Source organism: Phyllostomus discolor, chromosome 6 (genome assembly GCF_004126475.2).
Source record: "Phyllostomus discolor isolate MPI-MPIP mPhyDis1 chromosome 6, mPhyDis1.pri.v3, whole genome shotgun sequence".
Classification (NCBI taxonomy): domain Eukaryota; kingdom Metazoa; phylum Chordata; class Mammalia; order Chiroptera; family Phyllostomidae; genus Phyllostomus; species Phyllostomus discolor.
In genome coordinates, this window is record NC_040908.2 from 137,002,484 (window position 1) to 137,021,565 (window position 19,082).

Below are 19,082 nucleotides of genomic sequence, written 5' to 3' on the forward strand. Positions count from 1 at the left end.
TAGAGCAGGTAGAGAGGACGTGTCTGGAAGTTGTTGATGGCCTGAAAAAATACAATCGCAACCCCCAAAGGCAACAGTCGGTGGGGGTGGAGGATGCCAGCACGAGTGGCAGATCTCAGATGGGGAGGAAGAGTGACTTCCGTTAAGGGTTTGAAGAGCTATAAGGAGTACTCTGGAGGGCTTCACTGCAGAAGGGGTTGGTTTGGGGCAACCTGGAGTGGTTTCCCCTCCTGACCTCTCCTGCCCGTGGCCGGGACAACCTGGATGGGATCTTTCCAGCCAGACGGCGGCTACCTCCTAGCTTTCTGTCTACTGTGGGGAATCCATCTGGGAGCTTGCAACATGGAACAACAGGGCAAGATGAGGTGGCGTTTTTTTTTTTTTTCCTTTATATCTTCTTAAACTTTAACCTGTTAACATAACCCTGGGGTAATGGCAGTCCTGAGGCTCGTGACAGAGTGGTGCTCTGGTTTGACAATCAGAATGGTCACTTTGATGTGGTTTGCTTAGCTTGCAAAAATGATGTAGTGTATCTTCCTCCCCGACAGCCCCCTCCTTGCCCTTCCCCCAACCCATCTTCCTAGGCCCCAGGAACCTAATACGCTTTAGGCAGGGCTTCTTTTCCAGGGAAGAGTGTGCTGCACTTATTTGCTTAGTGATGATTGCACATAACTGACCTTAGAATAATGGATTGTAAATTGTTTAAGCCTCTAAGACGTTTGCCTGGCTGAGTAGATATTCTGTATCTGCAAGGACATGAACGGTGTTGATGTGAATGCTGCAGAAAAAACTCCCTGTAGTTTTGTGGGTTGTTTTTTTTTTTTGACGCAGTTTTGAGGCCATTTTCTATGTGAGCTGCTCTACTGAGCCCTCTGAATATTTTCCTCTTCTTGTTGCCTCCGTCCCCCTGGCGTGTTGGCTCGTTAAGGGTAGAAGGCTGCTGGGATATCGGACACCACCGTGTCCTTCGCTTTAGAGGTCTAACACAGCCCAGGGTGAAGCACAATTAATGGGGATGTCTCCGAGTTATTATTGTTCTTTAGCTCCGGGATCTAGGATCATTGCCCTGTGGAAGAGATTTCTTTTCGAGGCAGGATGTTAAAAATAGATATTTCAGTAGAATGAAGCTATGGTCTGTGGTTCTGTGCTTCAATGAACATTCTCGTACTGCACGGGGATTTCCATCTCCTGCTGAATCTGGCTGAGTAGAATTCCCGAGTAGAGACACAATTCGAATTCCCGTTTTCTCAGAACGGGAATTTCCTGTTTTGTCCTAGAAGTTTCTCCCCATCATGGCCATCCAGTGACCTGGCCTGGTTTTTGTAGCTGCCCTGTGACACCTGGATGGCCAGACCATGTTGAAATACCTGGGCTGAGTGCAGATGCTAATCTCTGTCCAGCTGAGCCCTCCGGGAAATGGGCGGAATGCAGCTGCCTCCCCTTTCCCCCAGATTGTGGGAGGCTCAGGTTAGAGCCTGTCTACCCGAGAGCCTTATGAATCGTAGCCACTGCAGATGGGAGGCTAAGCTGTTGTCCTTAGGACTTTATTCTTCTCCTGGAGATGAATCAATTGGGGCTTTCTCCCAGGACTTCGTAAAATAAATAGTATCTTTGTGCAAATGGTTCTTTTGTGCTCTGGGCCAGGTTGCCCCTCCGGGTAGGAGAGATGCTCTTTCTTTCTTGGATGCCAGCTTGGTATCTGTTAGTCTTCCTAGTAAAAGCCTATTATAAAACCACCAAACACAGAAAACCCTAAATACCCTAGGCCTGCGAGTTCTGACATCTGGCCCGGAGAGGGGCCTGGGGCACAACGGCCACTTCCACTGAGGCCAAGTCATTTGGCCACGATGTTGCTGAGAAAGGAAGGAGACTCCTGACTAGAGAAGGGGCAGGTCAGTGCCAGCCGCTGCTGGGAACCACCTGCCCTGCAGAGATTTCTGAAGCGTTGCCACACAACCTTCCCACAGGTGGCACGGCATTGTCTTTACTGGGCCCTGTGCCTCTCTGCCTGATGGGATGTTGCTCTCTTACTGTTTATGAGGGTGTCAAACTATGTGAGGTCCCCCTCGGCCCAGTGACTTTGAGCCCCCGGACCTTCCTTAAGAAGCATCATTATCCTTCATCGAATACCTATGTGTGCATGCTGACAGGTGCTTGATTTTTTCTCCTTTAATCCTTAACATAAGTTTATGCTAGGTGCTACTAATTGCACCTCACAGATGCAGACACTGCTCAGTTAAGTGGCTTGCCTAGATTTAGGTACATGAAGAGGGGAAGCCAGGATCTGACCCCAGACCCGGTCTCACGCTTGTAAGCACTCACACAAACATTTTTCTCCTTGTCACATACAGTCAGGGAACATCCATGCAGTTATTCCTTCTTTATGCTTCGAAGTGGGGGAGGATAAGGTTGCCTGCTGCCCCATTGACTTCCCAGAGCCCCTAAACTATTCCACCACCCTCTTTCTGGAAGGGGAACCAGAGCTAGGTGCCCCTACCTCACTTTCTCCCTGCCTTCAGTCGCAGCTCCTTCAGCAGGACAGTGGGAGTGCCCCCATGCTGGGGTCCTCACTGAGTCCCCTTCCCCTGGTAAATCCGGCTGCTGTGTAATCTTCTCAAGAAACTTGACCCCGGGAAACCCTTAAACTACCATCTACTACTCAGGTGTCTTGGGTAAGAGCATCCCCAAATAATCACACGGCGTGTGTTGGGTATTGTGGATTTTAATCAGCAGTGTACAGCTTGTGGCCACTCACCTGCAGTGGTCTGAAGGGCCCTAAAAAGTCTCAACCAAAACAAAAAACCCATTCACTGGTTAAAAAAAAGAAAAGAGAAAGAACAATCTCTCCTGAGCTTGCCAGAGTGATTAGGTTACATTTCTTCACATCAGTCTCCTGGCTTGAAAGTATGGATGACACCATTGGGAATGTAAATGTTAGTTGGGAACAGTGACTCACCTGGCCATCCCTGGGGGCAGCTTCCTACCTGGGACCTAGCACACTCCCACGGAAGGGAAGGAGGTTCAGGTGAGTTTCAATCACCCAGGTCAGGCGGAGGCAGTGCCTGGGAGTGAGGGAGCCCTGTGAGCAAGGCCAGCTGGGACACCTCTGTGGGTGGTGGAGTGACTGCAGGGGCAGGGAGAGGCAGGGCAGCTGGAGACCAGAAATGTTCGGGAGACTGATGCCAAAACCCAGGAAGGAGGCTTATGCTGGAAGGAAGAGGCAGCGAAGGGGCCTTTCATTTCAGCCGGCTTTCCTGCCCTGTTACGTGCTGCACCGGGAGACCTGGAGCTCACTGTTTGTTTGCTTGCCCCTGTGGGTAAACCTCATCACGCTGACCTGGAAGCGACCTACCCATGCGTGCCTCCAGCTGGTGCTCTCCTGTCCCTGCACCCACTGGGGAGCAGGACTTGGCACTCCTCGGTTTACCTGAGAAGGATTTCACTTGCCCTAGAAAGCACCAGTAAGAATGTAGATTTTATCGAAAGGGGACAGTTCCGATCATGTGCAACTTCATGAAATGGCCCTGGACACAAAATCCGCCTCCAGCCCCACAGACTCCCTGCTTCCCAGCCCTGAACCTCATCTCTTCCTCTCCCTGAATTCTTCTCATGCAAAGTGTTTTGCTCAGTCTCTACTCCCCTAAATTTGCATACTCATACACCTCCCCTTTGGGGGTGGTGTGGGGAACATTGACAATTTTTTTCCTGTTTCACCTGTGTTTGCCTAGTGGCATAATGATTGGCTTTCCAGGGGTAAAACAGCTGACAGGTAGTACTTGCTGATTGCGTGGTAACTCTTCCTACCAAGGCTGGTTTCCATCTACCCACGTGACGTCTCTGGCCAGAGACTCGGGGAGAGATGTGCAGCAGTAACCTTTGTACACCGCTTCCTCCGTGTCAGTGTAGTGGAAGTGAACAGGCTCAAGAGCGCAAACAATAGTACAATGTAGTGAGATAATTAGGAAGTGATGAGTTTTGAGTATGTATTACAACCTTTAAAAATGTAATTGTAAGTGTGTGTAATTTAATTTATTAAAAATGTAATTCTGTTTATAGACAGTTCTAGAAAACCCAAACAAATCTGTAATGACAGCAGATCAGTGTTAGCCTCGCAGGGGCATTCGAGTGACGGATGCATTACAAGGGTTGCTGGGAAGTGCTTGGGTGGGTGGAAGTGTTTGGATTGTAGTGATGGTTCTATGGGTATATATAGGTCAGAACTCATCAAATTGTACATTTTTTTAAGATTTTATTTATTTATTTTTAGAGAGGGAAGGGAGGGAGATGGAGAGAGAGAGAGAAACATTAATGTGTGGTTGCTAGGGGTTATAGCTTGCAACCCAGGCATGTACCCTGGCTGGGAATCGAACCTGCGACACTTTGATTCGCAGCCCACACTCAATCCACTGAGCTACGCCAGCCAGGGCAAATTGGATGTTTTTTAAAATGATTTTATTTATTTATTTTTAGAGAGAGGGAAAGGGAGGGAGAAAGAGAGGGAGAGAAACATCAATGTGTGTTAGCCTCTCATGCGCCGCCGACTGGGGACCTGGCCCCGCAACCCAGGTACGTGCCCTGACTGGGAATCGAACTGACAACCCCCTACTTTGCAGTCCAGTGCTCAGTCCACTGAGCCACACCAGCCAGGGCAAACTGTACATTTTAAATATATGCAGGTCATTATATGTCAATTAAATTTTAATAAAATTGGGAAAGAACTTTAAGACAATTTGCAAGTAAATATTTTATTACTTTTTAAACTATTCAATTTTCTAAGTTTGGCTTTATTGTACACAAAGCTACATTTTTCTCTGCTTCATTTTTATTGTGGCTCATGAATGATTTGCCTATGTATTTATTTTAGGTCCCTAGAGCGCCATATATTTGGGTTTGGGGGTAACATAAAAGTAACTTAATTTTAATGGGCCTCTTTTTCTTCAACATTAAACTTAGGGCTATAGCAGATCACCAAAGGCTCTTCCATCATTGAAATTCTGTTACTGTAATTGTGGATAAATTGGTCTTTCGGGATTCAGAAACACCTCATAAAAAGAAGGTTGTAGAGACTCAGAAATATTTAATCATACAGATTGTATTAATCCTTTTAGAGAGTATTTTGAATACCTAATTTTAGACCACCAATTTGGTAGTGCAGCAAGGAAAGACAACAAGGAAATAGCTGCCCAAAGAAGAAAACCCAATCTTTGGTATTTTATTCTTTTTGATGTAATCATAAATGAGATTTTCTTAATTTTTCTTTCTGATATTTTTTTAAATAAATAATGACTGTGTTTAACAACCTGCAGATTTCCTGAAAGTTTTAGCAATCAGCTCCTGAGCCAGTGCATGCCTACTCTAGTTAGGTGTGTGTCTGTCCATTGAAATAGAACTTGAACGTTCACTGTCTGCTGTTACGGTGCTGGAAATTTGCACAGCAGGGTACTACCTGTCAGTCCCTGTTTTGTGCCTTGTGCTAGGACTGATCTAAAAGGTGCATGAACTTACGTGATTTCATGAACTTGATCATCTGGGCAGATTCATCAAAGGAACAGATTCATCCATCCCATCCATTCGTCCATCCATCCATCTCCCCATTTAATCATTTGTCTGTCTGAACGTTGATTAGTTTCTTCTTCCCCCCTCCCCTCCATCTGCCTGCTCCTTCATTTTCTATCCATCCATTCATCCTGCAGCAAGTTGATAAATGCTTGTTTATCGAGCCCCTGTCGTGAGTCAGACATTGTGCTAGTGTTTCAAAGATGTATAAAATGTGTACTCCCGAGAAGCTCCTGACTGAAAGAGATGTGACTAGGTAGTTGTGGTAACTGGGATAAGGACACATGCAAAGTGGTTTGGGAGCCCAGGAGAAGGAACAATTAAGTCCACGTTGGGAGTGAGAAAGTGGGTTGGGGATAGCTTTACAGGGATGGACCCTTGACTGGGTTTTAAGACACTGAGTAGGTGTTTGCCAGGTGGTGGGTCAGAGATGGCACTGGTGGCAGAGGGGACAGTGCACAAAGGCATGGGCTAAGGAGCCAGGCACACAGGGTCATTTAATTGTAAGTGCACTAGGGTTCAGCGAAGGGAGGGAGGCCTGGCAGTCAGCGTTAGTTTCCAGGAGAAGGGACTGTCCTGCTAAGGGGAGTAGATGAGGGAAGACATGCCAGAGCAGAAGCAGAAAACCCACCTGCAGGGACCGAAGGTTAACGCAGCCTGGAGCCCACAGTGGTAGTGGTGGACCTGAGAGCTTCTTGGGTTAGGGACGTGGAGACAAGGCAGGAATGGGAACTAACGTTTAACATTAAACAAGTGCTGGGCACTGTGTTAAGCACTTGACAAACATTAGACACAGTAGCCCTCACAGTACATGATGGGGTCGTAGGTTTTTATCCCATTTTAAAGATGCGGAAGCTGAGGCTGCACAGTGATGGTCTTCCCAAGGTCGCAAGGCCTTGGCATACTCCGTGCCTAAGTATGTGCGGGGTTCTTTAGGTTTCCTGTTTCATTCTGTCCACCCAACTGTCCTGTGGAGAGGAAAGTGAGGATCAGAGAGGTTAAGCGGCCTGTCAGAGGCTACCCAGGTCTCCAGGGTGTTGTCTGGGTACAAGCCCGTGCCTAGAAAGCTAAGCTGATGCATTTGGGCTGGATGGGAATGGCTGAATGGCACAATTGCTCACATTTCTTTCCCTGTAGTTGATCTGCAGGTGAGGGGAGCCGCGGAGATTTAGAAGACCAGGTAGAGGCCAATGCGTAAGAGATCATTTAATAGCTAGACTGGAAAAAGGCCTGTGTATTGCCTAGGTGGTCACCAGCCTTTCAGGGGTGGCCGCCCTGCCCGGCAGCCCTGGAAAGCTCTTGTGGGTTTTGGGATGCTCGCCGTCAAAGAGCATGCTCGGCAGCTGCCCCCAGTCCTGCAGGGAAGGGCCCCTTCCCGCCACAGCCACAGAGGAAGCCCCAGGAAGGAGAGCGTGCCTAATTAGTGACTAATGAACACAGGAAGGGACAGAAAATACTTGAGAAATTCCAACTGGGCTCTGACACTTGGTTTTCTTGGAGCCGTTAGACATTGCTGTTGAAAGTTGTTCTGATCTCACTTCGCAGGTTGGAGTGGGTGAGAGGAAGCACTGCTGAGGGGCCGATTTTATTCTGAAGCAAGTAGGAGTAGTTCCATCTTTCTCCTCACCTGCCCTTGTTGAATTTCCCAGGGCGACCCTGGGAGGCCTGGCTCCCACTCTGCCGTTGTGAGCACTGCAGGGCAGGCTGCCTGGGTCCAGTGGGGCGGCACCTTTTATTAGCTGTGTGACCCTGTGCACATTTCTTTACCTTTCGGAGCCTTTGTTTTCCAGTATGTAAAATGGGGATGATCGTTCTTTTATTCAACAGAAATGTAGTGAGCACCTACTATGTTATGTGCCAGGCACTGTACTGAATGTTTGGAAAACTGCAGTGAATAAAACAGGTACAAATACCTGTCTTCCTGGAGCTGTCATTCCAGTGGGGAGAGATGATAGATAAGATTATAGGTACAAACACCTGGCACACAGTAGGCCCTCTACAGATGCACATAACCCTTGTTCACAGGTGATGGTGATCGGGTGAGGAAGTGAACAGAAAAGTATTGCGTATACTATGAAGCCTGTCGCTGGAGAACAGAGTGGCAGGAAGAGGGGACTGTAGGCATTGAAAGTGGGGTAACCCAAGGTGTGGAGTAAGCAGGCACCTACATGCTCATCCTTAAGATCTCACTGGTCCCTCCCAGCACATTCACCAGCCTGGTTTATTTTTCTAAAGGCACAGTTTCAAAACCTCGAGTTGCTGTGCACACCCACCTGCTGCTTGTTCGTGTTCCCAGCGGACAATGCCGCCATTGTGTGGCCGAGGGGCCGTTCCCAGGCAAAGCCCGGGCGTTCACTGCACAGGTCTTGGGCCGGCCTTGCCCCTCTTCAGCCGGGAGGAACTAGGGGACTTCACTCCTGAGTGTTTCCCCGTTTGGATCCAGCCCTGCAATGCTAACTCATGTTCTTTCAGGATTTTTATTTTTGTGATAGTGACACTGTTGTGAAATTATGTTTGCTTTGTGCTTTGGTGACATGGGAAAGTGTCAGCTCCCCTCTTGGATCTATTAGCCCTGAATGACAAGTGGCCACTTTGTTCCCAGGGTTAGGACAAGGTGACACTGCATTGGCTATTGTGCAGTAAGCCTGGCCCTCTCTTGCTGCTTTTCCCACACTGCTGTGGCACTTGACCTTTGATGGCCGGTGGTTCCCGTGCGGGCCTCTCAGTAGTGGTGTGGCATCGTTAGGAGCCAGAGTTGCTTCTTTCAAACCCTGCATACTTGTCACTTGACATTTGGGAGAGTCATTTCATCCCTTGGAGCCTCTATTTCCTCATTTGTCAAACAAGGGAAACAAAACCTTCCTCATCAGTGAGTAGAGGACTAAAGGAATCCATTGTTTGCAAAGTGCTTACATTATATGTCATTGTCTTTGTGGGAATGGTCACCACAGCTCACATACTGAGCCGTTGCTGTATGCCAGGCCTTGTTAGACTACTGTTTCAGTTCAGTCTCACGTTAACCTGGACAGGCAGTTGATCCATTTCACAGATGAGGAAGCCGAGGCCCAGCTAGTTTAGGTAACTTGTCCAGGATAACTCTGCCAGGAAGTGGTTGAGGCATGTTTGGAACCTAAGCGGTCCTTGAGAAGGTGTCTTCAGTCACCACAGACATTGGGCCTGTGGTAGTAATTACCCTGCAGCGAACTGCAGCCAGAGCGGGACCCAGCACAGGCAGGTGCTCGGGCGGCGTCTGCTTCATGCGCCACAGTGGGTACGTGGCTCTGAGCAGTGCATCTTGACGTGATGTTCATGGGTAAAGTAGCAGTAAGGATGGTGCCGGGATGTGGAGCACCGTGGAAATCTGGGTTAAGGGTAAGCCCTGCCCTTTTCTCTAGTTACTTGCTCTGTGCGTGTATTGTATACGTGCGTCCCTTTGAAACAAAAGCGCACACGTGGGCAGGTATCAGGGTGTATCTCCGGTGGCTGCGTGGGTCAGTAGATCGCTGAAGATAACAAGGGAGGAAACCAGCAGTGGGTGCCTCCCTTCCCCCTGCTATTGACTGTCCTCTGGGTCCAGATAGAGATGTGTACTCCTTGGTATAAATAAGTTTGCATTAACCATATTACAAAACATGTGTCGGCAGGGAGAGCTGGTGGTACCATTCCACAGGTGTGCAGGTGGGGAACAGAGAAGTCAGGCACATCTCTGCACTCCCAGAGCCTGGCTTTCTAGCAGCCCTACCTGCCTGGAGACGAGCAGAGAACCAAAAGGCCTTCCCTGTTGAATCCGGAAGCGGCTCAAAGAAGTGCCTCCAAATCTGACTGCTTGGCTGTTCTCATTGACTCAAAAGTCCCATCGAGCCTCTTATGTGAACAGTACTTTCTCTTCCTTCCCACTCCATTTTAAAGGACACAGATATCTTTTAAGGAAGGCCCAGCGACTTGATAGCCTTAAGAGCATCCTTGTGTACATCAATACACCGTTATTCCTAGTGGTGTCTGGGAGCCAGCAGGGAAAACCAAAATTGGGTTAATTTAAAAAGCAGGGATCATGATAATCCACTTGGGAAAGATTCCCTATGGGAAAAAAAATATCTTTGGCTCTCAGAAGTGTACACTCTTAGCAACCTAGAATGACTTATTCCCCCAGAATTTAGATAGCCAAGAATTTGCTAATTAGAACGTGAATAAACATCATTTATTAACCCTGTGTGCCAGACACTTACAGGTATGTGCTCATTTAGTCCATAAAACAACCTTGTATATCACCGTGTTGCAGGTGAGAGACCCCAACCCTCAGCCAGAGCGTGACTCGCCTAGGACCACGCAGCTGCTGGGAGGCAGAGCCAGATCTCAGCCCTTGTCCTCCTCGCCAGCTCCTGAGACGGCAGGGACTCTGCCCTTGGGATTGCTGTGATGCGTGAGCAAACACAAACGACTGAAGTTACGCACTTGGAGACGGCAAAGGTGGGGTGGAAGGAGAGTCACTGACCTCCGGGGGATGCGTATGGTGGCAGCGAGGACCCTGGGAAGCACTGGACCCTTCTGAGAAACCAGGGAGCAGGGGAAAAGTGGGTTCCAGGCCTCCCCTCCCACCCTGTGAAGTTCAAAGCTCATGTGGACACACGGCTGCACCTGCAGGGCAGGCTCACACTCCTTGCTCCATGCTGGGGGTGCAAAAGCGAACGTGTTACCGGCTTTTCCCTTGATAACCAAGAGTGCATTTTGATTTTCTTAAAATTGTGAATGATTGGATCATTGTTCTTTGTGGTAATTCAGGTTCTGGGTGAACGCTCTGTGCTCTTGATGCAGTATTATTTTTGTGCTTCAGAACAGTCAGAACTAAATCATTCAACCATGTACTGCTCAGTCGTGGAAATATTATGTTGATGACGTGGCCAAAGTCTAGAGGGAGACATCTTGAACGGGGGCCAAACAGTAGCGCCCCCTTTACAGTTGATCTACCAGAAGGCACCATGGATGCTGAAGGACTGGTTCACGCTCACCTTCCTGGTGCTGTTTCCTTCTGAGACACATTTTACCGTACTCCTGGAACAGCATCCTACAGTCAGCGCTGCCTTGTGGACCCACCAGGCTGCCCGGCACACTGGGCTGGATTTATAGTCGAGTCATTAGAGCGCCAGCTTCTGGTGCATGTGTTTTGTGGCATGTTTCTTGGGCTCCTTGCTTAGAGTGCCACCCTTCCACACACCTCTCTCCCCCTACATGCTTCATTTGAAGGCTAAATTCAGTATAAACTTACTATGCTTGTTGGTTTAACAGTGTGCAATTATTACCAGTTTTCTTGTTACAACTAATCAGGTTCTTTATTTCCATGGATCTGTCAGAATTTTCCCCTTTGATTCCAGCCTGTGCACTGTGGAACGATGTGGCATTATAAGCACACAAATGATGGACACACTCCTTGAAATTCTGTCAGGGGAGTAAGTGAATCAAAACAAATGCACTCTGCAGCTGCCCCCACCTTCCTCCCCCTGCTTTCCCTTCAAGCCTCTGGCAGCAGCCTCTCTCCCACACCCAGGCTTCTGGAGCACCGAGTCTCCCCTTAGAAGGGGTGGGGAGACAGGTGAGCCCAGGGAGATGAAGGGGTCAGAGAGGGAAAGCAATAAGAAAGATGCCTCCGACATTAGTGTGGTTCGATGATCTGGAGCTGGGGGTGGGGATGGTGACTTTGTTCTTTCCTCCTATTGTGGTTCTTTGTGTTGTCCATTTCTACTGAAAGGTCACACATAGGTGGACTCAGGGTAAAGGAAAAGCAGCCCTTGAGGCCCCAGAAGTCGGGGGGGGAAGAAGCAGCTCTGGAGAAGTCGATTCTGAATGTCCGAGGCTTAGACAGGAAGCCCTGCATGCTTTAGTTGAGCCGTCGCTTAAAATCTTTCGCACATACCCAGCTCCATTTTTGCTGAGTTACGATCTGGAGGGAGTCTGTGTTCGATGCCTGGGGACATTGCAAGTTTATTTTCCAAGGGCTCCTTTGGAAGAGTGGTGTTCACTGCATGAGCTACTGAAACAGCAAGTGAAGGAGACGGGGCTGAATCATGTCAGTGCTTAGCGTGGCCTGTGGCTACTGGTTTTTCAAATAAATCTCATTGTGTTCTTGTGACTACTCACTTATTCAAAAAGTTGAGAGCTGGGGACAAGGGAGGGGAAGGGAAACTCCAGATAATTGATGATTCTTGTTGGTTGGGTCCTGATGAATGAGCTTGAGCCATGGAGTGATTTATTTTCTCAGTTCCTTGCCCTTTTCAGTCGATAAAGAGATTTGAGATCCCCGGTTGAGGATTCGCTGAGACACCACATTAGTTAAGTCTCAAATGTAATCAGTTTCCCAAGGATTTGCCCTTTTTCTTTCTGTTCAGTTCCACCCGGCAACCACTCACCAACCTCCTGCCTCAGGCCCCCTCGCTGTGAGGGCAGCAAAGATGGGTGAGATGTGGTCTCCGCCTGAATCTGGTGGTGAAGGTGAGAAGGTGGAGCAAGTCCTCAAGTTCTTGCAGTCTGTGGTGCAGCTCAGGCTGCGGACGGGACTCCATGAGGGACTGGCATTGGAACTGGGCCTTGCAAGGTGGCCCCAGGTGACTCCCCTCCAGAGGATGGGGAGGCGTGAGATCAGAGACTGGGGAATGTGAGCTGTGTCATTTTCCGGAGGGTCTTTGTCATTATTACCACCGCACACTTGGTATGCGTAGACATGTATCTCATTCAGTCCCTATTACACAGAGTGGCATGTGTTTTTTTGTTTGTTTGTTTGTTTGTTTTTTGGTAAAGAAGATGGATAGTAAATATTCGAGGCTTTGTGGACCCAAAGGTCTCTCAACTCTGCCATTGTAGCATGACCACAAATGAGTGTGACTGTCCCAATAGATCTTGGCTTATAAAACAGGTATCTTACGGGTTTGGCCCAGGCCCCCATTTGCCAGCCCCTGTTTTCTAATACACTGTCATACCTCGGTACTCGTTGGCTTCAGAGCTCATCAAACCCTGTACTAGTTGCATTTTGACAAGAAAAAGAATGTTTCAGCACTTGGGGTGCTCACTGGGGATTTGGTGCACTTGCTAGACCTTTTGAGTCATGAACGCTGCCCTGCAAGAGAAAATGCTTTATGACTCGTCACTTGCTCAGTGCTTGTTTGGTACTCATTGGTTTTGGCACTTGTCATGAGTTGTGGAATGACTTAACAATGAGTACCGAGGTACCGCTGTATTTGGTATAATCTCCAGCTTATGGAGGATAAAGCTGAGGTATAATCAAGGTTAACAGAAATTCATTTGCCCAGAACCAAGGGCCTGCTTGACTCGGGCCATTCTAAAGCCTATGTTCTTGACTTCCACATGTACTACCCCCTCTGCAAAGGGGTCAGAAATGCTCTGGGGAAGAGCAGAAGACAGTAAGTCTGCCTTGAATCTCTGTGTGACCTCTGACAATGTGAACTCAGTGGGAGGTGGGGAGGACGGATGATCTTCTGAGCAGGTGATCATTTGGGCGCTGGGAGATTAAGTTGGCAGGGGTGTGTGGGCAGGTTGAAGCTGAGAGAAGAAGAGCTCTTGTTTTAAGCAGCTTGAGGCAGAGAGGTTCTTTTCTTTGGCAGAGCCATTTCTGACCACTGTGGAACATTAAAAGTTCTCCCCGGCATACCAGGTACCTGCACGGCCTCACCATGGCTCGGTACAGCATGCTCCTGCTGGATTGCCCAGACACATAGAAGGCTGGTTCTAGAGACAGTGCATCTGTTTCAAAGTGCCCTTCATCACCTGAGAAGGGAATGAGTGGAGGCACCAGCATCATGTCCCACTCAGCAGTGTCCTTGTCCATGGCCCCTTCTCACCTCACCTGATGGTCTTGAGGCTGCTGGTGTTAAGCATCGGAATGCTTTCATGGTCCCTTGGACATAGCTGGTGGGAAAGTTCACAGGTCTTTCTAGATCCGGAGTCCACTGGCCCCCAGGTATTGACAGAACATTGTCAGTGTACTGTGTCTTCATTAGGGAGGGAGCCCTCTCTCTGTGTACCAGCCTGGCCAGTCTCTGGCCTGCCTTTGCTTTACAGTTGACCATAGTTTGTGATTCAGGTGGGGGATGCTCCAGACCCTTAAAATCATGCCGTGTGAAGGACAAGGGGAGCGAGTCCCTGGGGGTCGTTGGCATCCTGGAGGTTCAGGGTAGAGGCTGTGTCTGGTTTTGTTATGGCCCATTTATAACGCTGGTGGTAAATGTCTAATTTTTACTTTTATTTACTGAACACCTAGCATGCCCTATATCCTGTATCCTTTGTGTACACCAGCTCATTTCATCTTCTCTTAGCCCGATGATGCAGAGATGATTGTCCTCATACTGCAAACGAGGACACCTGGCCGAAGGGCACAGAGGTGATCGGCAGCCTGGCAGCTGCAATCTAGAGCGAGTCTGTGACTCCAAAGCCCTCCTCTTTACCCTCTGCTGCCTCTGCCTCCTGAGCCCCAGAGTGGGTCAGGCCAGGGAATTCCACGTGGCACCTCCTTGAGTTATCACGGCCACCTTCCATAGTAGGCCTCGCCGTGCCCATTTTACAGCTGAATACACTGAAACGCAGAAAAGTTGAGTGACTTACTCAAGGGCATTCAGATAAGAGAGAAAACTAGGTTTTTGAGTTTTCATTTTTTAGTGAGAACATAGCTGAAGAGAAGAGTGGGTAGAAGAGTGTGTCTTGAAAGGGAAGAATTGTCAGGATGGGCGGGGTAGGACAACATGGCGGCTGAACTACAACCCGGAAGAGATGGCTGATGTCAAACCAGGGTGTGGGCAGAACCACCAATGATATGTTGCCGCTTTGTTCGGAGGGGACCCATCCCCAGCCCCCACGAAGAAGGCCAACCAAAATAAAACCCCGCCATATTCCCTATTTGCTTGCGGCTTTTCTCTGCCCCACTGTGCGGACCGAGAAAGGTCGCCCGGGCGCACAAACCCCAATAAAGCTCTATACTGCCTAATTTTGTGGCTGATTGGCATTCCTCGGCAGAGCCTAAGAAAACCTTTCATGAATGGTTTGAGATGCGTTTATATTTTTATTAAGAGAAGTAGCCCTGTAGTGTCTAAGGCATTCCGCAGTCAGTCTGCCAACATGGGTTCAAATCCTGGCTCCTCCACTTACTTGTGACCTTGGACAAGTCACTTTACCTTTCTGTACTTCAGTTTCTCCTTGAAAAATAGACACAAATACTAGTATCTACACCACAGAATGAAGATTAAATGAGTTAATAGGTATAACATGTTTTTACCGTGTCCAGCATGTAGTAGGCATGATATGGCATGATAATTGAAAAGTAGATGGTAGTGATCTCATTTTAGAGAAGAGAAAACTTAGCCTCAGAATAGCTCCACTGAGGTCCCACTGATGCACAGAAGCAGACTGAGAACTAATATGCCTCTTGCTACAACAGGGACGTGGGCTCCGTCACTGACCGAAACAGCCCCCAGTCCCTGCCTTCGGGGAGCCTGAGGGAGTGGGACTCGGACACAGGTCTGCCTCTCTGCCTTTCAGTGTTTTCCTCCCTCCTTCTTGCCCTCTTAACCACTTCATTTAGTGACCATTGACGTTTCAGATCGGCCACTGTGATGACCAAGATGAAGATGGTGCTCCGTTTCCTTAGCTCTCTCAGTGCTTACAAAATTAAAAGTGGTCTTGCCTTATTAGATTTTTGATCTCTGCCAACTTGAGAGTCATGGCGGGAAAAGTAAAGTGAATTCAAGGCCGATCCGAGGCCTTGAAGTACGAACTAGGACCACGTGGCCATGTGCAGTGTGCCTGTGGGCCTCTGCAGTGGACGCCTGGGCTCTCAGGTGGGAGTGGGGTGGGCAGGGGTTATCCGGCCTCAGATCTTGGTGAAATAGAAAGTGCAGTTCTACCTTTGCATGTTGGGGGTGATACCTTCACATCCCAGGTGGAGCAGTCAGAGGTGCCCCCTGTCCAGTAGGGCTCTGCTCTGCAAGATCCTGAGGCCCTGGCCCACAGACCCCTTCTGGGAGTCCAGAGGGGCGGGGAGGGCCCCACTGTGTGAGATTACTTCAGAGGGGCGTGAGGTTCAGAAGAAAAGGATGGAGGGCAAGAGTCCAGGTGAGGGCAGGGCTTCCGCTGCTCCGCAGTCACATGAGGCCTCAGGCAGGCTGGCTAGGTCAGGGGAGATGCAATGACCACCTTCGTCATTTTGGCTTAGTATGTGAACTGCTGTTGGTACTAATACAGAGCCCAGGCGAGGTAGGATGGTTACTGTTTGGACAGTCATTTGTCCATGTCACTCTGGGGGCAAGAAAAGTGCTGATAAGCAGAGCCTGCAGGTTCTCACAAATTCATGCACGGAACTTAGCGTTCAAAACTGGGGAGGAGATTTTAAGTTTTGTTTGCATTTGGCTTATGTCAGTTAGGGGCAAAGTTTCCAACGAGAGTTTTCTCATGCTTTTTGGCCTGTTTGGAAGAACATATCTTTTGTGATGATGGTGAGGGTGACTGAGAGGAACAGGTCTGATACTGGGTTGGCCAAAAAGTCTGTTACGTTTTTTTCCATATGATAGCTCTAGTAGCGCTCAGTTGTCTTTAACTTCATTTAAAACAATTTTGTTAGATTGTATTGTGACAGCTGTCATATTAGTGTGCATTTAAAAAATTAATCAAAATTGGTGAATTTTTGTGCAGTCATTTTAATATTGAAAATGGAAGAAAATAGGCAACATTTTCAGTGTATTATGCTTTATTATTTCAAGAAAGGTAAAAATGCAACTGAAATACTAAAAAAGATTTGTGCAGTGGATTGAGAAGGTGTTGTGACTGATTGAACGTGCCGAAAGTGGTTTGCGAAGTTTTCTGGTACTATTAACATTTTGCCCATGTGATTCTTTGCTAAAGGACTGTCTTATGCATTGGAAGATGGTTAGCAGCACCCCTGGCCTCTACCCACTACAGGCCAATAGCGGGAGATAGCCAACATACTCAGAATATCCAAATCAATAAAGTTATTGGTGAAAATGAAAAATGTGTCTCTTGTTTTATGGAAAAAATGTAACAAACTTTTTGGCCAACCGTATCCACCAGGGGGTCTGCTCTCCTGATCTCACAGGTGACCCAGCCTCTGCCTTTCAGGGTGCAGTTTACACCAATGCTGTGGTTAAATATGTTGTAATTTGCTGGGTTTTGTTTACAGAATCCCAACAGTGAAAATGATGCCTGGCTTTTAAGTTAAACAGATTAAATTTGAGGTGATTGTAAGGCCATCAATAACTCCACTCACACAAGAGTCATTGAGGAGCTCTGTGTTTTCGTACTCGGCTTTTTTTTTTTTTTCCAAGGGAACCAGGCTCCTGAGAACTCGGTTAACTCAATAGCCCTTCTTACGCAGAAATGGCCCATTAAAAGATGCCTATTGGGTGGTAACCTCCCCATACGTTTTCTCAATAAAGAGAAAAAGATGGGAAGGGGCGGGGTGGTGGAGGCGGGGTGGGGGGACCTCTCTCTCACATTTAGAGCCTCAGCCTCTCAAGCAGGCTGGCGCGGACTGTTTAGTTCCGTGTCCCCTATCCCATTCAGGCCTCTGCGTGTTTTGAAGCTTTCTTTAGCTTTTCCCTGAGCCTTGACGGCGGATCTCTCAATAGGCGAAAGCCCAGCTATGGTTGCTGAATGCCCCCTCGGTACAATGCACTGAATGTTAATGGCACTGGCTGGCCCTGGACAGCCCACCAGTGGGATGGGGGTGGCTGCGCAGCCCAAGCAGCTGCCTCAGACTCAGATGGGGTCCGACTGGCTTCCTAAAGTTGCCTTTTTGCTCTTCTGCAGATCTACACGGACTGGGCCAATCATTATCTAGCCAAATCAGGCCACAAACGTCTCATCAAGGATCTCCAGCAAGATGTGACAGACGGCGTTCTTCTGGCTCAGATTATCCAGGTTGTGGGTAAGAGCAGATTTTATGCTGGGGATTGATGAGTTGCAGTGGAGGGAGACCCAGGAGGGCTCCAGTCAGGCAGGGGGAGGGGCACGCTGTAGTCTCTAAGAAAACTGCGGTATTTCTGCCACACATGTTGAGAATTTATCTGACTGTTCTGTGCTCAGGAGTGTGGCTACTGGCTCCTTTCTCCTGATAAGATCACCACGTAGCTGTCTTATCTTGATCCTTTGAAAAGAAAGACTGGCCAAGGCTGGAGGGAAGTGCTGGTGGTTTGGGGAGGGGCTCTCTGTCCTCCTCCTTACCTCCTGCTGCCTACCTTTCTGCCTCTCTAATTCTCTTTCGCCCCTTCTCTGTTGGCAGTTTTTGTGTGGGTGACTCTGGAAATATATATATTTTAAAGGTTTTAAATAAGCAACATGGGGTTGGTTTAGTCCTGCCAACCCTAGTTGGGTCTGAGAAATCGGAAGACGAGACTCTGGAGAGGGCCGGTTCTGGTTTTTCACACTAGGGGCGGGGAGTGGGGTGGTGGGATTTTTGGCCCTCGTCGGGGAGCAGAGGGTTCATCCAGGAAGGCACGTGGGTGGAGGCTGGGCACAGCTTTGCCGTGAGCCTTACAGAATGTGCCCCAGTGGTCCTGCCTGGTTGCTCAGGGCAGACCGAGGAGGCAGGAGGTCAATTATACGGCATTAGGCTGGTGGTTGTCGCTGGCAGCAACCAGTTTATGCCAAGAGATGCCAAGAGAGGAGGCACAGGGAAAGGACAGAAAGAAACACCAGCCCCTTGGGCACGTATTGCTGTGGAAAAGCCACTTATCCTTCAAGTGCGAGAAGTCGCCTCGTGCAGTGGTAGCTCTGCTCGCGTCTTTGGGGATTGTACCTGAACACACAGGCAGGTGGGCCCTCAGCTGAAACTTTGGGACTCTGGCTGCCACTCAAGGAGAAGGAAGCTTCCCTCTGTCCTGAGAGTGATTTCTTCAGGCTAGCTTCTGTTGGTCCTCCGTCTCCTCCTCTCCTCTTCCTTCCGTCCCTGTGTTCGTCTCCATTGCTGTAGACAAATGGCCACAAACTTAGCTTGAAACAGCGTCTACTCATTATCTTTCAGTTTCTGTGCGTCAGGAGAGCAGGTGTGACTTCGCTGGGCACCTGTGCAAGGCTGTAGTCAAGGTGTTGGCCAGGGTTGAGTTGTTATCTGGAGGCTTGAACAGGGAGGGGTCAAGTTCACACAGAGTGTTGGAGGAACTTATTTCCTTGCAGTTAAAGGCGGTGAGTCCTGGTTTCTTGCTGACTGTTGACTGTAGGCCCTTCTCAACTCCTACACGCCCCTCTCAGCTTCTTGCCACAGGGGTCTCTCAACACGGCCACTTTGACTGACTTCTTGTGTCAGCAAGAGAGAAAGTGTTTTGTGGGGAGAAGACCCTCATATAATGTAGCATCCCATTGCTTTTGCTATATTCTGTTTAGAAATAAGTCCTAGGTCCTGCCACACTCAACGGGAGGGTATTGTACAAGGGCTTAAACTTCAGTGAGAGGAGTCTCGGGGGTCTGTCACATTCCTCTGCTTCTGTTCCGTCCTCTTCCTCGTCGTCATCATCTCT

General features: G+C 48.7%; 1 protein-coding gene across 5 annotated transcripts in view; it reads left to right on the plus strand.

Annotated features, from left to right (window-relative positions):
• Positions 1–19,082, plus strand: part of NAV2 (neuron navigator 2) — a 365,536-nt gene that overhangs the window by 100,161 nt on the left and 246,293 nt on the right. For all 5 annotated transcript variants that reach the window (XM_028515602.2, XM_036029138.1, XM_036029139.1 and 2 more), the window contains exon 2: positions 17,377–17,494. In XM_028515602.2, the coding sequence (XP_028371403.1) occupies positions 17,377–17,494 (118 nt within the window). The remainder of the gene's footprint in view (positions 1–17,376; positions 17,495–19,082) is intronic.